General features: G+C 36.5%; 2 protein-coding genes across 4 annotated transcripts; one reads left to right on the top strand and one right to left on the bottom strand.

The window, feature by feature from the left end:
• Nucleotides 1-3,784: 3,784 nt before the first annotated feature.
• On the top strand, nt 3,785-24,672 carry LOC103709959 (surfeit locus protein 2). 3 transcript variants are annotated; one of them, XM_008795509.3, is made up of 5 exons: nt 3,785-4,245; nt 4,318-4,415; nt 5,507-5,794; nt 23,800-23,848; nt 23,932-24,672. In XM_008795509.3, the coding sequence occupies exons 1-5, from the start codon at nt 3,923-3,925 to the stop codon at nt 24,026-24,028; spliced, it is 855 nt and encodes a 284-aa protein (XP_008793731.1). In that variant the 5' UTR covers nt 3,785-3,922; the 3' UTR covers nt 24,029-24,672. The 3 variants fall into 3 exon arrangements, with proteins under 3 accessions (XP_008793731.1, XP_038989775.1, XP_026661564.1); XM_039133847.1 differs by lacking the exons at nt 23,800-23,848; nt 23,932-24,672 and adding exons at nt 11,501-11,594; nt 11,745-11,832; XM_026805763.2 differs by lacking the exon at nt 23,932-24,672 and having other exon boundaries at nt 23,639-23,803.
• LOC120113090 lies at nt 11,843-16,305 on the bottom strand. The gene is made up of 3 exons (XM_039133846.1): nt 15,956-16,305; nt 12,802-13,172; nt 11,843-12,714 (listed from the first exon to the last, which is right to left on the bottom strand). The coding sequence occupies exons 2-3, from the start codon at nt 13,168-13,170 to the stop codon at nt 12,109-12,111; spliced, it is 975 nt and encodes a 324-aa protein (XP_038989774.1). The 5' UTR covers nt 13,171-13,172; nt 15,956-16,305; the 3' UTR covers nt 11,843-12,108.
• Nucleotides 24,673-25,300: the final 628 nt, after the last annotated feature.

The raw sequence follows: 25,300 nt of genomic DNA, 5'->3' as shown, positions 1-25,300 counted from the left end.
ATGAGAAGGTTTTATCTAAAGAGGGCATAGGGCTCATAAGAATTATCTGACCTCTTATACTGTTGTATGAATCATTCAGTCCCATTAAGAATTTGAGCACATAATCCTTCTATTGGGCTTCACTGACAGTTCCTACTGCATTACATGTACAATGTCCACAAATACACGAAGGCAGTGGTCTATAGTTTTGTAATTCTTCCCAAATGGCATTGAGTTGAGTGAAATAATCACTTACTGATTGGGTTCCTTGCATAACCAAGCTGAGTTGTTGTTGAAGATGGTATATCCTCAAATTATCTGGTTGTGCAAACCGGGTCTCTAGCTTTTCCCATACTTCCTTTGCAAAATTTATATACAAAACACTAGATGCAATTTTTCTTGAAATGGAATTCAGAATCCATGAAAGGATCAAATTATTGCATCTCAACTAGGATAAGTAAAAGGGACTAGTTGATTCTGGTGTGGGAATAGTTCCATCAAGAAATCCCAGCTTATTCTTGATGGAATGGCCAATGTGAAGGATCTGTTCCATGAGAGATAGTTGGATCCAGTTAAAGGAGGAGTGATCACCACAGTGTTAGCATTATCACTGTGGTGAAGAAAAAATGGACTGTTTGGATCTTCGGAGGGAGAAGGGATGTGAGTTGAAGAGTAGGCAGGGGATACATGAGCTGAAGATTCTCCATCTGCCATTTTAGAACAATCCTAAGAAAAAGGAATGGTTGATATAGCTTACTGCATCTTCAAGGAAGAAGAAGAAGAAGCTTGATTTAAAATTCTAGCACTTACTCTGATACCATGTTAGAAAAGGAAGAACGGAAGCTGGAAACAGGGGAGAAGAAAAGGTTAATTTTATTTCTTTTTCTTACTTCATCACAGTACAGATTGGTGATATTTATACATCTTCGAGCTGGATTAAAGTGTAACTAATCTAGCTATTAAGCAATGTACATTGTAACTAAATGTAACTAATCTAAAATTTAAAAAGATGAAGCTTCTGGATCATAGAGTTCTGAGTTAGTTTCAACTAGTTTCCATTTCAACAGTTACTATTATGAAACGTTTAAACTATTTGAAATGTTATGGTTGTTTGAATTGAGAGAGCCGTTGGAGCTCTCATAGGAAGAGGCTGTGTTGCTGGAAAGAGTTGACGGCAACACAGACACAACGAAAAGATTTTGGAAGGAGTCGATAGTGCTGCTAGTAGTGACCTCGGTGGCTCTAGTGTTTTGAGAAAAGAGAAAGGATCCACATATCCGACCAAGTCTAGAGAGAGAAAATATTAGAGAGAATTTGCAAGAGAGAAAGAGGGAGAGGGAGATTGTGAGAGAGAGTAGGAAGGGCTTTTTTGTGAAAAATAAGAGAAGGTAAGGTAACGCAAGGGAGAGAGAATGATAAAAGGAGCGAGGGAGAAGGTTTGATGGTCGAGGTAGTGGGCGACAGTCGATGGAACGACGATAGGCAATGCAGTGGCAACGTGGTCTTCGTTTTAATCCTAAAAATTCCATGAGTGAAATCTCAAAGTTGATAGTACATATTTAATCCTAAAAAAATATGTTGAGTCTTCGTTTTCTTTTGTTTGGATGAGATTTCACTCGTTGAATTGGGATGGTTGTGTTGGCTTATGAGTTATAACTGTGCAAGTTGAGATAGACCGGGTTAGGTTAGAATAAATCTAAAAGTTATGTCAGGATGGTTTGGGTGAGGATGATGCAAGCTTTTAATTTTAAAAAAAAAAATAGAAATAAGTCTGGTTGCATCAAATAAATTAGAGAGGTCAAGTAGAGATGGTACAAGCACATTATGTAGGTATTATGGGTCAATTGGTCATGCAATTATCATTGATCATAGTGTACTGATAATTAGGGTTGGTAATTAAGATGGATCGAATTAAATAAGGGTTGAGTTGAATGCAGGTTGAGATGAATATATGCCAATATAAACCCAACTCATTTCTTAAATGGGTCAAAAATCCAAACTTGAACCTCACCTTTTTGACTAAACAAGTAACTTGACCCTACCTTGATAACCCATTTAATAAACAAGTTAAATTAGGTTAAACGGGTTAAACAAGTCTTAAATATATAAACCATGTTAAACATATCTTAAATAGGTTGGGTTATGATACAATCCGACTACTAAAGGAGTAGAACATGGTTAAACAAGTAAAAAGTCTAAATTTGAAACCAGTCTATTGAAGAAATGGGTTAGGTTGAGTCGATCTATTTATAATCCAAACCTATTTATGCAAACCTAAACCTATTAACCCAATAGATTGATTTTGATAAGTACAAAATATTTGACTATGATACTAATGATTTTGTGAAGTAGTCAAATTGTTTTATAGGGAGCTCAATGAGCTTAAAATGCTAGAGAAGTAGAAGAAGCTTAAAAAAAATATATCTCAAAGTTGGAAAAGTATCTGAAGCGTTTCGAAAGCTTAATTTTATAGTGAAGGAGTCGGCCCCAAAATGCTGCAGGTTGAAAACAGAAAGCAGTAAAAAATAATCTTTTCATGAGTCAACCCCTGAAGATCAAGAGTCGACTTCTGAAGATCACGAGTTGACCCTAAAAATCACGAGTCGACCCCTGAGATCACCTATCAACTCCTGAAGAAGACCGAACGGGGGCCCCCTATTTCAGCAATTTTCGATGATTCGCCGGCTCCAATCATGGCAAATGAGGCTGGAAACAACAAAGAAGAAAGAGAAGGAGAGGAAGGAACCTTATCTCAGTCCAGTGAAGCATTCCAACGACTCTTTCCAGCAGAAAATGGAGAAAAAAATCGAAAAGAAGAACTTAAAATTAGAGTGATTTTTTGCCTAATGTTTGATGGATCTCAAAGGAGGAAGATGAGGGGTCTCAAAAGGCGAATCCGGTCATTGGATCGCCTTAAAACCTCCTATTTTTGGATGACCGATCGAGATCAGGGAGGAAGAAGACTTCCAACCAGAGTCTTCCTTCCTCGTTTTCCCCATACATGTGAGGTTTTGTGGGCCTGGTCACTCCGAGCTGGCCCACAAGCCTATGGGCCTCTACGGGCCATTACACCTAGCCCACCAAAAATACCACAAATTAAAATCTTTAACATAGTTTCTAGAACCTTAGAAACATTCACATCTACCCCATGATCCTAATTCTATTCTTTTCTTTAGATTTTTATTCTATTGTTTTTTTCTCATGTGCATCCATGTTTCCCAACCTTGCATTTCTCTGTCTTGCACATGTTTACAACATCAAAGATCATTGCTTACTCTACCATATATTGTTCATTTATTTAGATAAACTTTTATTATTTAAAAATAAAATTACTCGGCCATTTTACATGCTACACAAGAGGGGGCAAATGATATGAACAACTCGATCTCATCTCAGAAAATACTCGGTTTAAAGCAAAAGAAATCAAGATTGAACCAGCAATCTAGGTTCAAAATGACTTTCAAAAAGAGCCAAAAATAGACCTGACTCGATCAAACTTAACTCAATTAGGCTCCAAAGTATATTACATATATAAGTAGAGAGAGGTTTTTGGATGTTAAATCTAACAATCCACACTACTACAATCATTTCAAGCTTAAATATTTATCTAATCTTTGAGTCAATTAAATGTTAATTTAGATTTGATCCAACCTCGAATCAAGTCTTAATTTGAGTTTGAGCCGAGCTTGATTTAAGCTGGAATTGATTTTTGGATTATCAAACTGATGAATTGGATTTATGCTTGGTTTGGTTCAAAATTAAGCTGCAATTGTAATAAATAGATTAAATTTGATCTCAATTTGAAGCTTCAAACTAATTTCAAACCAGCTCGCTCCGCACCCCCTCTACCCATACTAGCATGAATTGAGTTCCCGAGAGAACCAGGAGGGTTTCGCTTCACGCAACTGCGAACCGCCGCAAGGTTACCATCAGCGCCGCAGAAATGGGAAAGAGAGGCAAAAAAATGGAGGTCGAAGGCGAGGGAGAAGAACGAAACTCTGGCTCCATTGGAGAAACCCAGCATCGCCATGGCCTCAAGGACAAGGAGGAGGAGAAAGAGAAGGAGGGCAGCTTCTTGCTCGGCTCGCCGACGTTCGTGGACATCGGGAATGGGCGGTTCCGGTGCGTGGAGACGGGCCACGAGCTGCTCGCGAGGGACAAGGACTCTTACGCCCGGTCCAAGGCCTGCCGGCTTGCCCTCATCGACGCTGCCATCACCCAGAAGAAGTCCCCGCTCAATATGTTCCAACCCCATCCTCTCTCCAAGTAAGATGAATAAAACCCGAGTCTCTGTGTAGGGGTTTTTTTTTTTAATTAATGGAAGTGGATTGGTTGCAGGTCACAGCTGATTTGCAAGATGACAGGAGACACAGTCAATAAAACGGAGGAACACATCTGGAAGCATATCAATGGAAGGAGATTTCAGAACAAATTAGGTAGTTCTTCTTGAAAAAGATGATCTTTTTCCCCCTTTTTTGATTGGGTTAGTGGGTTTTAAGTATATGATAGCTGAGCTGCAGATATTCTCATCGACAAGGAGATTCGAGAATAACATGGTTAGATTGCTTGAAAGAAAATGATGTTTTTGATGTGTTAGTGGAGTCTGAAATCTTGAATTCACCATTGTGGAAATGGAGAATGAAATTTACTTAGCTAATTGGTTTTGAAAAATTTGATATTGGGGTACATATGTTAATTTGTGTTGACAGGAGAGGACAACCTTAGGATTCTTGGGTTGACCATTTGCCTTTGCTTAGTCTAAATGCTGCAGCTCGTCTTGTTTTGTTGAGCATTTGTATTTCTTGAAGGTTTAATGATATGATCTCCAGGTTATTTAGTGGTTGCAATTCTAAGATACTCTATCCCCGAGTTCCTTGCTCACATAAATCTCCAAGTATGATCAAGAAATTCTAAAATCTCGTGTTCCATACACAATTAAATCTCCAAAGTGTGATTGAAAAATTCTAAATTCTGTTATTTTTTTACTTGTTGTGATATTTTTGGAAGCATATAAGTCTCCATCTCTCTATTTATCTCTATCTCTCCTCTTTCTTCCCTCTCTCCCCCTTCTCTCTCCAAGTCTGCTTTTAGAGGTTTAGATTTTTCTAAAAAACAATCATGATTCTATTTGTTTCATGAATTTAAATTTTTGAATTTTAAAAGTTGAGATTAGTTTTAGAAAAAACATTGGTTGCTATTTGTTAATTAGAGAAAGTTCAAAAATGAAAAGGAAATTGAATATATGAAAGCAAGAAAAACATGCATATGAAAAATTCTACTCAAAGTAGAAACTTTTCAATTTCATGATTGTAGGACCTTTTTGAGATTTCATCACACTACCAAATGCTCCACATAAAAAATCATGATTTGCATTCAAAAAATATGAAAATACATAATTTTCCAGTACATCAAAACATAACCTAAGTTAACCCAATTTCCTACCCCTTCTCTCAAACTTTTTGAAAGTGATGACTAAATACTTTACTATGTTGTCATCTCTGAATCATATGGACATCTTTTTGAACAGAACAAAAGGAAGCAGAAAAGCTGGCCTCAGCTGAAGTAGTGGAAAAAGATACAAAACAATCAAAGAAGCTATCAAAGTCAAGCACAAAAGCAACGAAGAAGGATAAGAAGAAAAAGGATGGTGAGAATGCTCCTCCAACAAGGAAAACCAATGCAAACAGCAGTGATTCAGAACAGCCTGATTTCTGGGTCCCTCCTATTGGAAGTCGTTGGGATTTTGATGATGGAAGAGATCGCTGGGAATCTTGTAAAAGCTCAGGTCGTGAAACAGATGATGGCACTGGGTTAGGTAATATCAAGTTGCCTTTCATGTGTGGGCTCGTATATAATTTTTTTCTTTTTCCCAGGGTTTTCACACTTGATTCTAATCTGCACAAGTTGTTAATATTTGCTTAACCACATACTCCTTTGCGTCTATAAATACAATCTATCCCTTTTTGAAAGGGCTAAAACACAATTGAAGTTCTAAACTCTACTGGCACAAGGTTTGAATCTTTTATTTTTAAATTCTTCTTATATTACCCTTTTGGTGTAACTATATTGTAGCTTGTTCTTGGTGTGGAGATTGCACAAACTTGCTATCATTGGTCATCTAATTTTTGAAGCATGCATGATCATAATTAGATTAATTACCTTGCTTGTTGAATGATTGAACTCTGTCTCTCATGAATGCAAGTAAATTATTTTCGTATCTTCTGTAATTAATTGTAGATGTCATATGTTGGATAGCTTCTGTAGAACTTAAGCAGGCTTTTATCAGTGAGAAATTTGGGCATACTGTTCTCTTCCCATCCAAGGTTATAAACTGATTAGGATAGCTGTGAACATATGAAAAAGATTTCCAATGCCTTTTTAATACGATGATACTATTAGGTGGCTCAATAAGCTCTAAAGAAAGGAATGGTGGCTATTTATGACCAATGCTCCATTAGTCCCGTTTGGTAGTATCTATATCATGGTTGCCATGGTTCTTTTGGAAAAACATGGAGGGAGTTCTACCCTCTTTTCTGCCTCACTTGTCTCTCTAAATATTTAGATAGAAAGAATTTTCATAGACATTTTCTTGGTTTTCCAAAAGGTTTGCATGCAAAGATTGATAGTTAACAGTACATAATGTCAAGGCAGAGCTCTGGAGAGCGTAGAACCATGTCGACTGGAATTTCTCATGGATTTTTTTTATTACTATTGCTTTGGATATCAATTGCTAAGGTATAAAAAGAAGTGCCCTCTTTGATGCATTTCTCCAAACCACATAAACAATTCTTTGGTTAGTTTTTGAATTTTTAAGAGCTTTAGTTTTGGAGATGAAGTGACCTCACTTTTTTCTAAGGTCATGGAATTCTGAAGTACCTGAGTAGAATTTAAAATCTCAGTAGAGCCAGAAATCAGAATTATTGGAAGAAATCAAGGTCTAGTAGATTGGAGTTTCTATATTTCATTTGTTCTCTCTGATAATGCAATGAACATTATGTCTAGCAAAGGAGAAAAGATCAAGGCTATATGAAAAGAAATCGATGATTCGTGCATCTATTCAAATTACGTATGGTTTGCCAAGAAAGAGGATAAAAAAACTTCAAGTTCATTGCAAGATCCATGGATCACAAATATTTGAATGCTATAGTAGTAAGGCGAGAAGAATATATTAATATAGTTGATTCTGAGATAGGATGGGAGTTCTTTAAATTGGGAAAACCTGTCAAGTTACTTGCAAGACCCATGGATCAAAAATATTTGAATACTATAGTAGGAGGTGGGAAGAATGATTTGATATAGTTGATTGTGAGATAGGAAGGGAAGTTCTTTAAATTAGAAAATATGTCATTCTGTAGAGAAACAATATTTTCCATTGACTGATCTGCAAGCATGCTTATCCACTATTTATGCCTCTCCATAACACCCTATATAGTTTAAAGTTTGAACGCACCCAAGGTTCTGTATTTGTATAATATAGGAGACAGATAATTGTGATGGTAGAAGAAAACATAATGAGAATAAGACCTGGGATGGGAAAGCAAAATCGGACTGTTAATGAATTTCTTGTTGGCTTTGGAGATGATGTGATAAATGTTCTTTGCCTGTATACATCCCAGGATGACTATTTAAACAGGAATCGAGTTATGGGGCAAGTGATATCTTCAAGATCTTCTCTTTGGAGGAAAAAATGTGGGAAAAGTGATAGTTTAAAAGGGAAGTAACGGTTTGAAAACAAGCGAAGATGGAAGAATTGAAGTTGGTTGTTACTTTTTGATGCTTATGTCAGATTTAGGATCTGGTCTGGAACAATGTGGGTTCAAATCCCACTGATATCAATTATTTAAGTCAATCGTAAAGTTGGTAAAATGTTAGATGGTTGTGGTATGATAAAATCACCACAATCATGGAGATGATGCTTTTTGTTGTGGTTACATGTCATAATTCAAATCTTTTATTCGGAGGTAGAGTAAAGGAGAGAAGGAAGGATAAAAGAAGAAGAGATAGCTTACAGGAATCTCACAATCATAACAGTGTAGATGCTTGAACATTCTCCTACTGCTTCAAACTAAATAAATATCTGTCATCTTTCATTCCTAAATATTACTCATTATATAGAAACAATTATTATAAAAGAGACCTTGATAAATTGGCTTACTGACTGAATCCAAAAGTGTTCATATTTACTTAGACTTTAAATATAACCTATATCGCAGAGTAAAGATATATTATCTCCAATGAAATGTCGGGGGCTTTCCAAACCAAGAAGTAGGAAAAAGTCATGTATTTTGTTTCAAAGGAAGAAGACATGTTTGCTGTTTAATTTTGACTTTGAAGGGCAATTAAAAGACATGTTTTAAACACCAATATTAGGGTTGTTAGCAGTTTTGAGCCAGAACAGTATGGTACCGACTTGCCCCATGCTGACGCATGGTGTGTCTTCATAACGGTCCCATACTAGGATGCTAAAACATGATTTTTTTTTTACTTTTTTATTTTTTTTTGGGGTTTCTATGCATGATAAGGGTATTAGGGTGATTTTGTTTTGTACTTTTAGTGTTTCAATTGTGTTTTTCAACAGGTTTGTGATATCAGAATGTTGATATCGGTATTGACACTCAATGATTAATAAGCTAGTAACATTTATAAGTGATAGTATTTTAAATAGAAAATGCATAATAACTCAATTTATAACTTTAATACCATGGAATGTCACTTTGGTTTGCAATATAGGAATTTTAAAATTCATCTTGTTAAGTGTCGATGCATGTTCTATGCTTTTATATTTATTCATTTTTTTATTTTTAAATATTTTTCTTAAATAGTTTAAGGTCATGAAAATTCTATTATTCGCTAAATGCATGACAAGTAGTTTTATAAATCACATTTATATTTTAGGAAATTCTGATATTTGTTAGTCATTTTTTAATGAAAATATAATTAAATAATTATAAATATTTTGAAAGGTGGATCTGAGGCAAAAAAAAATTGTAGCATGCATGTTCAATATATGCAAGCATACTACAACTTTTCAAATCGAAATTTCATTTATTTTTAGCTAATATCCTAATCTAGAATTATCAATGATTTATAAAAGTAAAATATTCATCGATAAAATCATCATGTTGTAGGGTGTTGTTGGTCTTATGACATATCTAAAATTCAAGTAAAACAAAAAAAAGTACGCGCATTCTCCTAATTTTTATTGTTTTTATCATTTTTTGGTTTAAAAAAGAGGGAAGAAGGGCCTCTCTTGGTTTGATTTCCCTCTATTGCTCATCTACTAGCATCCTCTCCCATTCAAGACCTTCCTCCACTCTCCCCCCCCCCCCCCCCCCCCCCCCCCTTTCTTCTCTCATAGCTTGGGCAAAAGGAGCTCAGCCTCCTCATGAGATGCCTTAAGGCATTGAGGGACAACCATGACCACCAACCATTTTTCTCTTAAAAAATTACCTCTATTGGGATGCCTTCGAATCACACAAAATAGGGTCAGCACTTGGAGTTACCAACCTGTTTTGGCCAGGATGCACGATATGTGCGTCATGTAGACTGAACCTTGGTACTAGCAAGTACCAACCTGACCAAATTGGGATGCCTAGTTTTATATGTTTCGACGACCTAGGGGTGCCTCAGTGTTGGAATCTGTTTGGAACGATACGGTACCAGTTGTAATGTTCCATTTGATAGTATTTAAATCCCTGATTAAAAGCTTTGTTAGTTTCATTCATTAATTTGTCACCGGGTCTTTATAGAATTGAACTTTTAGCTTGCTGGTAGGCTTGTTAAATGGACTATCTATGGATGCAGGCCTTTATTTCATGTCAAGCTTATAGAAAGGAAACTTAGAAGGTCATATTTTGTTTACCCCTAACTTGATCAACAAAATTGCCATTTCTATCTTCCAACTCCATCATGCTTCTATTATTTTTCACCATACACTTTTTGCTGCTCATAGATTGTCCGTTAGCTATTAATTTCTCTTGGTGGTTAGTCCTCATTGAAACATTACAAATCCCATATGGAAATTCCAGGTATGGTTCAACTATGTACTTTTCTTTGATTAAGGTACATCCATACATATTAAAGATGGTTGGAGTGAAACTTTTGAATCGGTTGCCTTACACTTGCTTGCTTGATTTGAACTTCCATTTGGCTTTATTGGAGGATATACTAACTTCTAATGATTGGGTAGTGCATGTATTTAGTAGAGTTGACTATTTCTCTTCACAATCATATATGCATGGTCTTGCAGAAAAGAATACTGTAGTAATTATGGGTGGCGCTGAAGGTGGTTTTTGCAAAACTAGTTGTAGTAGTCATGAACGAGTGAAATAATCAACAGCAAAAAGACAATTGCTTGCTGGAGGAAATTACAATGAAGATGACACATTGTAGCTTATTCAACCTTTTTTTCTCTATACCTTCCTCCTTGTCTGTACATGTGTCCCATGTTATCATTTAAAGAGTAATTCAGTTGATGTAAGGGTTGTTCTCATCTACTTCTCTTCTTGGCTGTAACATATGCCCTCTAAAGGCTTCACATCACATGCTTAGCAACGAAGTTGTTGCCAACAGTCATTAATGCATTGCCTTGTTTTTTTCCGCTGATGAGATCTTTTAAATTCTCTTTCCCCACTAGATGCTTCCTTTTCTTCCTCTCTAGATACCGAAATCTTGTTCTCTCATCTCTGTCTTGCCATTACCATCTACTGTTGTCGGAACTGTTAAATGTTTTTCAACTTGCTTCCTTGTCCTTCTACTCTCCATAGTTTGCATTATTATTTTTTTATGTCTCTGGACTGCCTGAGCATTATTTTCATATATGAACCCACTTTGAACTACTAGTCAATTTTTAAGGTTGCTGGTGCTATTAAATCTTTTGCTTTCTTCTCTGTTTTGCCAATACGGGCTCGTTTGGTTCGCGGGAAGCATTTTTTTTCCTAGGAATATGATTCCTGGGAAGTAGATTCCTGGGAAGAGAATGCCTGGAAAAGTACTTTTGGCATGTTTGGTTGACCATGGGAAAGTGACAGATTTCCAGAGCGCTTATGTTTGGTTGACCATCTACTTTCCTAGGAAAGTTATGTGTAATTCCTATTATACCCTTAATAAAAATTAGGTTTTTAATGCCTCTTTAATGCTGAAGGGTTTTTTTAGGAAAAAATAAAAATGCGATACTCTAGCCCCTTGACAGGTAGCTTTGCCACCATCAAATTTGGATCTAGCACGAGTTATGATTGGTAATTACAACAAAATTGCCTACATGAATACTCATATGCTGGATGAAGCATCTTCACACTTCACACTTCATCCAGCACAATGATGAGGGGAAGCGTGTGGCAGAGACTTTGATGTTCGATTATCACAGGTAGCATGGCATAGGTGAAATACTGTTTTTTACTAACTGGAACTTAATTTTCTAAGCTTTTGTGTCTGAGTTAATGGCTTCTGCTCAGTGTTATGTTTATTGTGAGTCCTAATGCTTCTCGAAAATTTCTATCTTTTGATGGATCTTCTGTAACAGAAATTCGAATTGCTAGAATTTTTAATACATATGGACCACGGATGAACATTGATGATGGTCGTGTAGTGAGTAACTTCATAGCCCAAGCACTCCGGTAATACTTCCAAGGGCCCTTATTTTATTTTATTTTTCTATGAGAATTTTAAGGACTTTTGTCTGCATTCCAACTTTCTAATTGACTCCCATCTCATCACTTTTTGTTTATCTCGTTGTAATCTTTCTTACTTTCTTAGATGTCATGCAGAGGTGAACACTTAACAGTTCAAGCACCAGGAAGACAAACTCGAAGTGATATTAATAACTCGTTGCCTACATGAATACTCATATGCTGGATGGCCTACCCAAATCATGATGATAGTGACCAATAATAATTCATGAAAAGAAGGATATTAATAACCATTGTTATCTATTAAAGTAACCATCCAAATTCATACAAGTAAGCATCTAGCAACATACGAAACAAGAAACAACATAAAGAAAGTGCAAAACATGAACTTGTAGTTGATCCAAAAGTAGTGTTTACATCCATTGTTATCAATAAGGCCTACACCAAAAAGCTACCCAATACATAATATCCCAAAAAGATACACAAACCCTACCCAACTTAGCTACATCCCATTTTGAAACTCTGAGCAAAGAGTTAAAACATATGCCCTTCTATAGTCATCTGGAAGACTGAAAAAGTAATCAGTCTCCAGTGGGTCCATTGCAATTTTTTTGCCCACCTTAAGAATCTCAGATTGAGAAAGACCCTGCACCTTCATCACCTCAGAGACCACTGTCATTCTTCTATCTGCAGTCTCAGACTCGTGCTTAAAACATTGAGCCAATTTCTCAATATGATCTCCAGCAGCTGCCATCATGCCTACTACCTTAGTCATCTCAGATGTAAGATCTCTCACAACCTCAAGGGCCTCATGCCTAGCTTTCTTAGTTCTGGTTGGCCTACTTGGACCTGCAACTTCAGTATGAGTAGCTGTCTGGGGAGTATTCATATTGACATTCTGACCAACAAAATTGCTATCTGCTTCTTGGCTCTCATTGATAGCTGGTGATGTGTACGGATACTGTTGCTCCTCCATCTCTATTTCTTCAACAGCATCTGCAGGTGCTTCAGCTCCCATTCCGGTAGCACGATCCCTTCCAAAGATATTAGTCAAGTCCTCAAAGTGAGGAAAAGGCTTGTTCCTCATACCTTGAGCATTTGGGTGACTCTACATTAAAAAAAATAAAAAAAAGTAACACAACATGTATGAAAGGTATTCATAGAAAAAATAAACAAATTTATAATGCCAATTTACCTTAACCCATTCCTTGAAGGTATCCTCCTCACAGGTCACACACTTGTTGATGTCATCCCATCCAAATCCACTGCAGTTAGGTCCCAACATCTCTGCAATAGCATTGTATTGTTTCTTCAAGAGCTTGACCCGAGACTCGATATGTGGTATTGCTTTCAGTCCACACCCAGGAAGCTTCTCTTCTATTAGTCTCTCCAATTGCTGCAAATATCCACTCCTAAAAGTCCCATTATCGCCCCTCCAACCTCCTCGGGTTACCAACTCAACCAATGCCTCAACAAGCTTTGCATCCTCCACATAACCCCATTTTCTGTTGCACTTTGTTCTTTTGTTTCCTGTTGATGCTTCTCCAGCTATTGAGGTGCTCATATCTACATTCACAATCTCATATATTATAAATATACATTCACAATCTACAATGTATAATAGTTATACATTCACAACCTCACGACATGATCTTACATTTGCATTATCTAAATGAATGGATACAAGGGAACTATTAAGTAAGAATTTGACATAACACAAGATTATAATATAGCAAGAAAAATATTAAACAAGGATTACAGCATAACACATAATGTTCATACAAATATTAAGAGCCCCAAATATTAAACACAACAAACATCACAATTTTTTCTCAAATTCTATTATGCTGCCACTCTTCAAACATTTGGGCAGCAAGATTAGCTCTGAATGCATTCCAAGATGCAGATGACTCAATATACTCAATATATGCACCCTGCTCCTGTGGAAAATTGCCATGAGAGCACTCCTCTTCATTGTACAAAGCCTCAATAGGATCTACAGACATCTCTTTTCTAATGTAGTTGTGCAGCAAACAACATACAGAAATGATCCTACACATTGTCTTAATAGGGTACCAAGTATTGCTCCTAAGGATTGCCCATCGCATCTTTAATAGGCCAAAACATCTCTCAATTACATTCCTAGCTTTTGAGTGCCTCATGTTATAGAGCTCCTCTGGTGTAGTGGGTTGATGACCATGTCTCCACTCATTGAGGTGATATCTTTGACCTCTAAATGGAGTTAAGAAACCTTCAGAATTTGTGTACCCAGCATCGCACAGGTAGTAATAGCCTACTCATTCAAAAACATACAAAAAAAGTGAAATCAGAAAAAATTAGGTATCCTACTCATGTAAGTAAAAAATAGCTGCAATATTAGACTTAAAATTACCTTGCGGAACTTTTAATCCATTTCTACGAGAAATGGCATCCCTAAGGACTCTATTATCATGTGCTGACCCCTCCCATCCTGGTAGCACGTAAATAAACTGCATATCTTGTCAGCAAACGCCAAGTACATTTGTAGAAATCTCATTCTTTCTCGATCGATATCTAGGTTTGTCCTTCTCCGAGACCCGCACTCTAATATGGGTACCATCCAATGCACCTAGACAATTCTACAATGCAAGTATGAATATAATAATCAGTACTTTTAACAATTTAATAGGCCAAAATATTGCCTTTAAAAATGTGAAATGTAATATTAACTTACCGGAAACCACATCCATTTCTCATCTGTTGATCTTTCTGTGACAGGCTCAGGATTCTTTAGCAAGTGTCTATGTAGCCTCAAGATAGCATTCAAGACAACATTAAAATGCCTACTTACTGTCTCACCCGATCTACGAAAGTACCATTGCATAACTCTATTTTTTGAGTGATGGCCTAGGGTGTGAAGGAATATTGCAACCATCTCTTCCACTTGAACATTTCTATTCCCTTCCAATTTGCTAATCGATTTAAGCATTTCACAAAGCTTCCAAAATGCCCTCCTATCCATTCTAAGTTGATCAATACAAATTTGATCACTCTCCATTATCATAAGCCTAAGATTAGCTATTCTATTCATCACCCTCTCATCAAGTGTTCTATCAAAAACATACACCATTTCTCTAGGAATTCTAACATTTACTCGTGCTAACGTTTCAAGAATCTTGGCCATCATTGACATTATCATCAACATCATCTCTGTGTATATTACCAAAATGGTACTTGCCATCTTCTTCTTTTTAGAAACAAATAAACGAGCCATAACTGCCATAAACAAGCAAAAAGTATTACAACAAATAATTAAATTATCTATAAATATGTTGGTTCTGATCAATCAAAATAAAGGAATGCATAGACCAAAAAAGTTTCCTTTACGCTAAAGGAAGGGCCCATGATACTGATTAAAGAGATTGTTTACAATGTCAAGCAAGAGCAGAATAGGAAAAGGTAATCCCATGGCACTTTATGGTCAAGGTAAAGGAAAGAATTTGTTCAGAAAGGGACCTCTCTATAATAAAAAGAATTTGTCCCATCCCACCATCCCCTTCAAGTGAATACCCAAGCGGCAACTGCAACATCACAGCACAGCAGCCATTCAATCTCCAAACTCTCTCCTTTTCTCTCTCTACCAGCCAAGAGGGGAGAAGAGACCGAGAAGAGAAAATTAAAAGAATCTCCACCCTCCAAGAAGTCCATCTCCAATCCCCCTATCTTTCTTCCTGATGGCCCAGCTGGATCAGGAGTAAGGTGAGGGAAGGAAAACCAAGACCAGAACCAAAAAAGAGAAGGGATGAAAGATAAGAGTGGCTTCAGATGTGTATCAAGCCAACCAAAGAACTCCTCTCTCTTTCTCTCCACCCAAAACAAAACTACTGTCCCCAACTTCCCAAGGACTCTATTAAGGCCAGGAAACTCTCCACGTCCCTTCCCTCAAGAGGGAAGACTCGTAGCCAGCTCCTGTTCCCTTTTTATATGGGGCCTTTGCTTCCTTTTGGTCATGGTTAGACAAAAAACAGAGCAAGAACCCTCCCGGCCTTTGCTTCCTTTTGGTCATGGTTAGACAAAAAACAAGGCATGGCAAGAAACCCTCTCGGCCTTTGCTTCGTTTTGGTCATGGTTAGACAAAAAACAGGGCAAGAAACCCTCCCAGAACCCCCCAAAACGAGAAAGAAAATCCCTACGACCATAAACCAGGAATTCCACAAAACAAAAGGAGAGGAAATCTTTATCAACCTACGACCATAAATCTGCAGAATACTCCGAAATCGGGAGGAAAACATCGAATTGGAGAGATGAAACCCGACTATCATGAAAAACAGATTGCAGGAAAAAAAAAGTTGAAAGGAAATTATGCTTACCTCTTTGGATTCGAGAGGAGAATGGTAGAACTCGAATTCTTCCCAAGATTTTCGTCGGAGCTAACACCCACGAGATCGAGAGAGTGAAGTAAGAAAGAGGAAGATGAGCGGGCTTTTACGATGGAGGAGGGTTTGAGGAGAGAGATCGCGATGGTCGGTCGTAGCTTTCCCACGGAAGGGGCTTTTACGATGAGGGGCTTTTTGGAGAACAAAAAAATATTTTGATTCCTGCCACACGGGAAAGTTGCTTTCCCATGTTCCTCATGGGAAAGACTTTTCCATAAAACATGGGAATTACATTCCCCCGGGAAAAGAACTTTCCCATCTCTCTCCTTTGAAAACTCCAACCAAACAAGAGCCATTTTATTATTTTCCCATTGACCATACTTTTCCCCCTTCTTTTCCCGCGAACCAAACGAGCCCTACATTTAATCACTGCTTTAATTAACAGTTTTGTGGGGAATGGATTGTGAATTCTCAATTGATTCGTTTTAATCCTTGTTAAGCTTATGTGTTCTCCAAAAGAATGTTGTCTGCATCATACAGAATCCCTACGTTGCATCAAATTAGCAATAGAGGCATAAGGACTCATCTATAATTTGATAAAGTTTTGTTGGTCTTCATCCAAAAGAAAAGGTGCAGAATATTACTAGTTTTAGACTCAATATTTCTAATGAATTACTATGCTATCAAGTTTTATCCTGTAGTTTAACTTGTGGATGTTAACGAGTCTGATACAGAAGGTAGATAGAACCGTGATGGCTTAATTGTGAAAGTTCAGTTACTAAATTTAGACTTCAAGAAACTTAATATAGTAGCTTAATATGTATGCTACTTAAAGAAGGTTAACTGCAATGTTCTTAATGATACCATAAGTGAAAGCGCAACTTGCTTTGCCAAATGGCTTTATTGGCTAGTTTCGGAACTCCTGTTTGCAACTCAAAGATGCACCTGTCCTTATAAATGGCGTAGCTGTTTAAAAGGTTTTCTTGCTCATAGACGATTGTTAGAAAAGATACAATCTTTTCCTTGCTGTGTGGGGATGGAGATCTTGATTTGCATGTATTAACACTTGGCATGTTGGATGTACTCTGGGCATTGATAGGAGATTAGGGTAAACACCTGCAGTTTGCAGATTGCAGCTTATGCTGTGTGGTGAGAACCACAAATCTAAAATGATTGTTTAGTCTAAGATGAGAGTGATAAGTTATGAAGCGAAGTGTTCGTCACAGTGTTTTTGCTTGAGTTTCAGTGAGTAGACAAAGTAGGCAGAATTGGAGGCTGTGATACTGAATCTTTCACTTGAAAATCTTTTACTTTTCCTTTAAACCTTAAAAATCCGCTTTCATGATTATGCATGGTTTGGAAGTAAATCTAATATAGTGCAATAATATGATAACCAGATGGAAGCAAATCACTCCAAGCATCTATTTTATGGCAAATTGCTGAGTTCAATATCTCTGGTCTTCAATATGCTGACTAGAATTGTTGCAAGTATGGGAAAATGATGCACTTTTATGGGTATGACTGGTACTTGTAAGGGGGTTGGGAAAGGGGAGGGGGGTTGGGATATAAAATTTTGATGGTAAAGGCGTAAATGGACCGAGTTCAACTAGCTCATGCTTGAGTTGAGAAGCAGCAAAACTTGCTCAAGTGGGTATGTGCTTGTCATGAAGTGGGCGTTCATAGCTCAATTTCACCTGTTCTAAAGTTCAGCTCGCTCGGGCTTAGTGCAATTGGGCTTGACGAAGATTGAGTGCTTGAGGTTGGTAGTCAGTGCAAGCATCAAGGTCGAGGGTGAGACTTAAGGCTTTCTTCTTAAAGACTGAATTGAAATATTTTCATACATACTTATGTCTGTCTATTTCAAGCTTAATCGAGCAGAAAGCTGGCAAGTTGCATGCATTTCAAGCTTAGCTTATTTACATTTCAAGCTCAGGTTTCAGGCTGAAGTGTGTCTTTTTTCATAATGAACTTAGCTGTTATCAAGCCAAAGTTCAAATCAAACACTAGCTTCTCGGAAACAGCTCTCGTATTTAAAATATTTATTTGAAAGACATCAAGAGTACTCTTTCATGCCCATAGTGTTCTGGAATGGCTAAATATTGCCGCCTTTTGGGAAATGTTTGGGAAAAGCTACTATGTGGACTTATACAGTTGAATTTCTATATGTATACATGCATACACACATTTATACATATGCATATGGATATATATGTATATATACACACACATACATACATATACATAACATATACATGTACGTATACACATATATATATATATGTATATGTATATGTATATGTATATGTATATGCATATGCATATTATGTGTATATTATATGTATATATGTATAATTGTATATGTATGTATGTACGTATGTATACATATATATGTATGTATGTATATGGGTACACCCACCATTATGTCCAAGATTTTAAAAAAATACGGTTGGAGTTAATTTTACTAAACATAAAATTCAAGATCTAGAAAGAAATTATGAAGGTTTGGCTGGCTGATCAAGTTTTGGTTTCTGTATTTTTTTTCTGGTAGTTTCAGTTCAATTTTTGGAATTTCAATAAAAAAATTGATTAAAAACATCAAGAAAAGTTGAAAAATTGCTATATAGATATATAATATGTTAGTTGAAGATAAAAAGGACATGTTAATGCAAGGAAAGATAAATAAAGCAAGTCATGAATATTTGTGACATTACTTTAAATTTTTTTGCAGTACTTGCATTTTGGGTGCATAATCTTGATTCTTTTAGCTAGTATTGTTGATATATTATAAAATGCCTTATAGAAAGACTAAACTGCATGTTTCACACCACTTTAAAGTGCATATTATCATTTTCTAATATTCTTCAATTAAAATCTAAAAACATACATCAATGGCCGATGCAAGTATGAACCTTTGAGGCAAGTACCTATGTTCATATCTAAAAAGAACAAGAAAAAGAATAACATATCAATATTTGTCATAAGAAGTTGCAACACTTTAGGGGCTGTTTGGTTTCCTACGGTGCAAATCTAGTAACAGTAAATGAGATGCAGGTGGCTATTTGCAGTTGTATTGTCACTTGCAACTTATTTACAAGGCTGTAATTGAATTACAAAAATGTTTGTCAAAAATTACAAAGAGTTGTACTGTCAAAGTTGACCTTAAAAGCTTTTGCAACTGATGTTGCAAGTAGGTTGAAAAGCTTCTCAACCCACTTAATTGAGAGAACACTTTTTGATGCCTAAGATTTCTCACCCCCTCCACCTCCATTAGGTGGAAAAGCTTTCCCTTCCAAACCAAAGAGATTTTTGAGGCCCCAAAATTTTTACATCTCTTGAACTTTTCGCAAGTAGGCTCCAGGAATAAATTTATGTTTCTTTCTCTTGTTTGAAAGAGGTTATGAATCTGGAATATCGTTATCGTATTTTCTTATTTATAGTGAAATAAGTTGGGAAGAAGTTGTCAATAATAGATTACCTAAAGAAATAGGTAAAAGAAATTTCCATCCAAGATTTAATAGTTGGTCCATTCTTATTTTGAATCATAGAACGTTGGTTGATTCTATTTCGCCATTTTTGAGGTACTAATCGAGACCATTTTGTCTGAGATAAATTGTATTGATAATGGCCCTGCATTGATGGGCCCATTAATACATTCTATGAGCCGATGGTTACTTTTGACTAGAATGTTGAAAGAAACCTTACTTTTGAAATTGAGATATTCTAATCTTGGTCTTGGAATTTCAGCTAAGAGTTAGAACTTAGAACCATGGTTGTGATGCATGCATTTTTAATCATATTTTCAATACTTACTAGTAAGTGAGTTTTTCTTGAAAGGCGCGAAGAGCCCAGCCAACCTTCCATAAAGGAATTAGTTTAGTTACAATATGAGGGGAGAATAGAAGTTGCATGCGAGGACCATGTTGATTACATGATTTGGAGAAGTCGAGGCATTTTTTAGATCCATTTATGTCCAATTGAGGAACAAAACCCTAATCTTAACCTGATGTTGCCTTTTAATTTTCTTTGGAAGTGTAAGATTGTTTCTTCCAAATACACTAGAATATGTTTGAGCAAGAATGTCCTTCCGTGGTTTTAGATTAGCTTTGATCCTCTTTGTCTTAAGAGTCTGGAAAGATTTATTGGAGTCTGTCCATCCTCGACCACCTGTATTAGATTTGAATATGATCCAAACTCCCTTCAAGATGGTGCACCTTGGTGAAATGGTCAGTGGACTTAGTGGTGTCATTATATAAGAGGATAACCAGATGGTGTAGGCAGGTTGCATTTCCTCGATTTCTCCTTCATTAGAATTTTGTTACCAGTGGCTAGCCATGAGAAGAATTTGACCTTGGTGAGTAGGTTAGTTTTCTTTCCATTATCGTACATATCCCGCCATACGCCAAGAATGGCTGCAATGCTACTCACCACTTATTCTCTTTTTCTAAGCCTTACCTTGAGTTGCATGATTGTGAAGGCATATTACAATGATCAATAACTTGGTGCCAAGAAAGGTATGAGAGAGAGAGCCATCAAATATCTAGCATTGGAATAAACTTTTCTTTACTTTAACTATGGTGCACAAGAATTAGTCACTTTTGAGTTGTTGAGAAAATGATAGGAGAGGCCTACCAACAGATCGTGAAGGTTTTCCAACTCATGAACTTTGGTTTATTGTCACTCCCTAAATTTAGGCTGCTAGACTGTTTGAGCATTTCGTAATTGTAATCATCTAGCGTTTTTCCAACTATTTGGGGTTGGTTTTATGGATCCTCATTTCCTAAGTATTCCTATCTAGGGCTAACTCAGTTGTTATTCCAAGTTTCTCTATATCCTTCCTCGCAACTTCTATCCACGTTGATTTAGGTTTTCCTCTTTTTTTCATACAATCTTCTCAAACTAAAGTACCTCTTCTTATGGAGACCTCCTCGGATCTTTATCGTGCATGCCCATGCCATCTCAATCAATTTTCCATCACTTTGCTTTTAATTTATGCAACATTTATAGCTTCTCGTATGTATTCAATCTATCATTCCTAGTTTTACCACTCATGCATCTTAATATTCTTATTTCTGCCATATTCAATATGTTTGCATACATTTTTTCATACAACATTGCAGGCCTTATGATTATTCTATAAAAGTTTCCCTTAACTCTACTAAGTATGTACTTGTCACATAATATTCCAGATGCACCTCCTATTTCATCCAAGTAGCTTTAATTCCACTACATTTACCTTCATCTATCTCTCCATATTTTGTATAATAAATCCTAAATAACAAAATCGGTCACTTTGCAATATCCCCTATCCCCTTTATTTCGGCATCTACTCTCTCTAAAGTTTTTCCACCAGAACCTCTTGGTCATCGAATATATTGTAGCGGTTTGGTCGCATGTCAATATACGTGAAGCCATGCTCACACATGAGGTCTCCTTTCTAGAAGAATGTGCTAAATGGTAAACTTCTCATACTCCCAGTGGTCAGCCCTTGATCACCCCCACCCTTCCTCTAGAAAAAAAGGCCACCTTGGTCTTCCCTCAAATATTATTTTGTGATAATTGATTGTGGAAGATGACTGCCTTGCACAGTTTCTTGTTTGATAACATTGTCAATCTCAACTTGCTCAACGCCACAGGTTCATTAGCTTAATGTTCATAATATTTTTACTACTTTACTAGACAAGAACCTGCACTCTTCGTTACATTACCTTTTTAGAGATAACCCATTCTAAGTTTGTCAATTTTTTTGATGACCCATGATAATATAAAGAGGACAGAAAGAAAATATATAGAGAGAGCTAACATGACCAAATTGATTAAAACTAGGCAATCACCCAGTATGTTAATATTTGAAGCTAAATGATTATCCAAAAAAATATTGAAGTTAATTATCAATATGTTTCTTATGATGTAATATTAATCAAAAGATTATCCATGTATGAACCAACAGTACATGTATTCTCCTCAAAGTGACAGTTTAGCAGAGAGAGGTTGCAAGTCTTATTTAAATAATGAATCCATATAAAAACACAAATCCATGTAAACTTCTAATGACAGCCATCACATGTGTTCATCTTTCATTGCTTCTTACGTGCATGATTTACCACAGATATCATGATAGATCTAAATCACAGACCCTATTACTAATGTTTGAAGCCCTCAAGAATGTGGAAATGATGAATCAACTAGAGGTGTGATATTTGAATTTTACTGTTGCCAGAAGTTGGTCTGTTATTCATTTACCTTTAAAACACGTGCAATGATTTTCAGACATGTTTAATGATCTGGCCGGTCTATGGTAGAATTAGAATGGCATTCTTTTTTCAGTTTTAATGTGTAGGATTCTATGTTTTTTAATTTGAATTCTGTGTCTGGATGAATGCAAAGAGTTAGGGCTGAAATGGATCAGATATATCTTCATATTTCTATAGATAGTGTTTAGCAGATAGGGATACAGATATCAATTGGATGTGTAACCACATTTGTAATAATTGGATACGGATATTTGTGAGATATTAGATCCAAAGGTACCGAACTTTGAGGCCACTATCAGAATCCTGCTTTATCCTAATCTATGGGTACTCCAATGCGCTCAAGGGTGGTTTATCTATTGATGGAAGATCTGTGCTCTTTTATCTATGTTTGTTCTAGATGAATAGGAATCATCATCACCTAGCATTCCAAGTAGTTTTCAAGTTCAATCATAGAATACCACTGCAGGAGATGATTCCCCATATTTGGTAAAAATTGCAATTATACTTTTTTCAATTGATTTATTTTTCCTTGTTCATCTTCGTAATAATTTTGGAACATGCAGCAGCATCTAGTTGCAACAGACATATCCTTTAGCTTTTGATATTTTGGGGGTGGAAGGATCTGGGACAGCAATGGGTGAAGGTGTGACGGGTCAGGTGGATGTGGTGGTGATTCCACAGGGCACCAACAAAAGAGGTTAGGGAGAAAAAAAAATCCACCTGCATGCATGCATTCAGACACACACACACACACACACAGAGAGAGAGAGAGAGAACCCTAAAAGAAGTGATGAACTATTCAGAGTGGCACCATTGGACTGTCTGACACCAGCAGGAGGTGATGCATGTTTTATACAAGAAAAGTGGCTTGGGAAATGTCCTAGGAGTCGAGGAAAAGAGAGATGAGAGATAGATCAGTGCCTGGGGGTTGGTGGCAACAATTGGTTCTTAGGACATGGTGGTCAGCAGTGCTGGGCTTGGAGTTGGCAGTGGAGGCAAAGGGAAGTCTAAGATATTGTTGAGAACAGAAAAGAGGTGAGGAAAGTAAAATCCAGATCTAAATCTGGAAAAGAAATTAAAATCCAGATCCAATAGTTTTTGTTATTGTGTCCAGCCAGGATTGGATTCATATTCACCATGCAAATGCAACCTGATTTATGAGTGGAACTGGGTCCGGTCGAACTCTTCCAGACCCACTTTCAGCCCCAGAAAAAGTATTGCATGTACCTGGTACCTGTATGATTGTAGGTATTTCCAATACTTCTTAATCAATTAAAAATTTAGAATTACCACATAACATGGGTACCAATGCAAGGGAAAAGCTAGTCGTGTCTTTACTTTAATGTGGTATGTTTCTATTTAAGTATATTGTGCTCAATCCTATTATGATCTTGCATGCTTTTTGTTTTTTCTTTTTTGTTTGCAGAGATATTCCCATCAGTCGTGAGGTTTGATAAGAAAAGAAGTAAAACATAAATTTAAACAAGCATCATCTTGCTGGAATTAGAGTGCATCCAATATAGATATGATAAGCATCTCCATATTTTTGGTCATAAAATTACATTGTTTTTCCATATTTTACATCAGATGAAGTGGAAGAAAAGGATGATCCTGAATCAGGGGAACTCTCCATGCGGTATGTTAGCCTCTGGCTTCTTCGTCATGGGGCGTTTGCTCAAAATACTTAATTATTTATTTGTTTACTTGTTTTTTAACCAGGACAAAGCGCATGTCAATAGCTGTGGGCCCAAGCAGCTTTGCTTCAAGGAAAAAGAAGATTAAGAAGGCTTCTACAAATCCTCAAAATGAGAACTAAAATATAAAGAGGTTTATTCGCTGAGATCCATCGTTCATGGGTCATCAAATTGTCTTGATTGGTCAAGCTTGTCTGGTGGTTGTCAGACTAATGGAATTTTACATATAGATTGATCAGCAGGATAAATTAGTTGTAGCATTATTACAGGTCATTTTGGTACACTGGCTTTCTTATCTATGTAGATCACTCAAGCAGGAAAAGTTTCTGAAGAGATTGAACCATATGTACTGTTAGTGATGATGCATCAACAACTGCATTGATCGGTTATCAAATGGCCCATCCTCATGCGATTTAAGCCCTGGCAGTGGTAGGGCATCTTCCACTAAAATATGTTCTCCATTGGTCATGTCTTTTTTGGATAGCCATTTAAGGTTCTTAAAGAGGGTGGGACTTGGTATAATGGTAAGGTTGCTTCGTTATGATCTAGATTTAATAGGTTCAAAATATGGAAACAATCTTTCTGCTTGAGGAGGCAAAGGCAAGGTTGTGGATATCTGACTCTTTTTAGACTCTATAGTGGCAGGCGTCTTTTGTACTGGGATGTCCATTGTTCAAGGTTAAAGTGAAATTGTCTTCTAGTCGGAGATCTTTTAGATTTTAACAATTGAACTAATGCAGCTATCCGCAAAATGAATTTTCTGTTACATTCCTTAAATGTTACGGTTAAACATGTCTTGTTTGTTACAGTTAATCATGTCTTGTTTCTCTGCCAAAACTTTGCGCTTTGAAGTCATGATTTTTCTCTACTCTCGCTGTCTCAGGATATCTTCAACTAGATGAGCTGAGGCTTTCTCCATGACGGAAAATATGAGTTCACTAGGGGTCCCCCACAAAATCAAACTTCCTGGCATGAAATCGTAGAGGTGTGCAGGAGCTGGTTATCTAATAATAAAATTGTTAGTAGTGGCATATATCTATTATATGCCTCTGCAATATATATCATATTTATTAAATTTCCTATCTCTGTGGTTAGATTATTAAATTCAGCTTAAATTACCAATATCTTATATATATGCTGCTGTCGATGTATCCGTAAATTGTTGCAGTGAATAATACATGAAAAGAAATTGAATATGGTAAGACTGAAAATATTAAAATGGATGTATGATAATATTGGAAAGGATAGTTTAAGAAATGAACATATTTGAGGAGGTATAATAGTTGCATAAATTAAGATAAGATGGTGGAAAATCAATTAGGATGATATGAACACGTACAAGAAGATCTGAGGAAGTTCTTATAAGAAAAGAAAAAAAAAGAAAAGGAATATCT

The sequence above is a fragment of the Phoenix dactylifera genome, chromosome 14 (assembly GCF_009389715.1).
Source record: "Phoenix dactylifera cultivar Barhee BC4 chromosome 14, palm_55x_up_171113_PBpolish2nd_filt_p, whole genome shotgun sequence".
Classification (NCBI taxonomy): domain Eukaryota; kingdom Viridiplantae; phylum Streptophyta; class Magnoliopsida; order Arecales; family Arecaceae; genus Phoenix; species Phoenix dactylifera.
Note: the sequence above shows the minus strand (reverse complement) of the source record. Positions and strands in the feature narration are given on the sequence as shown.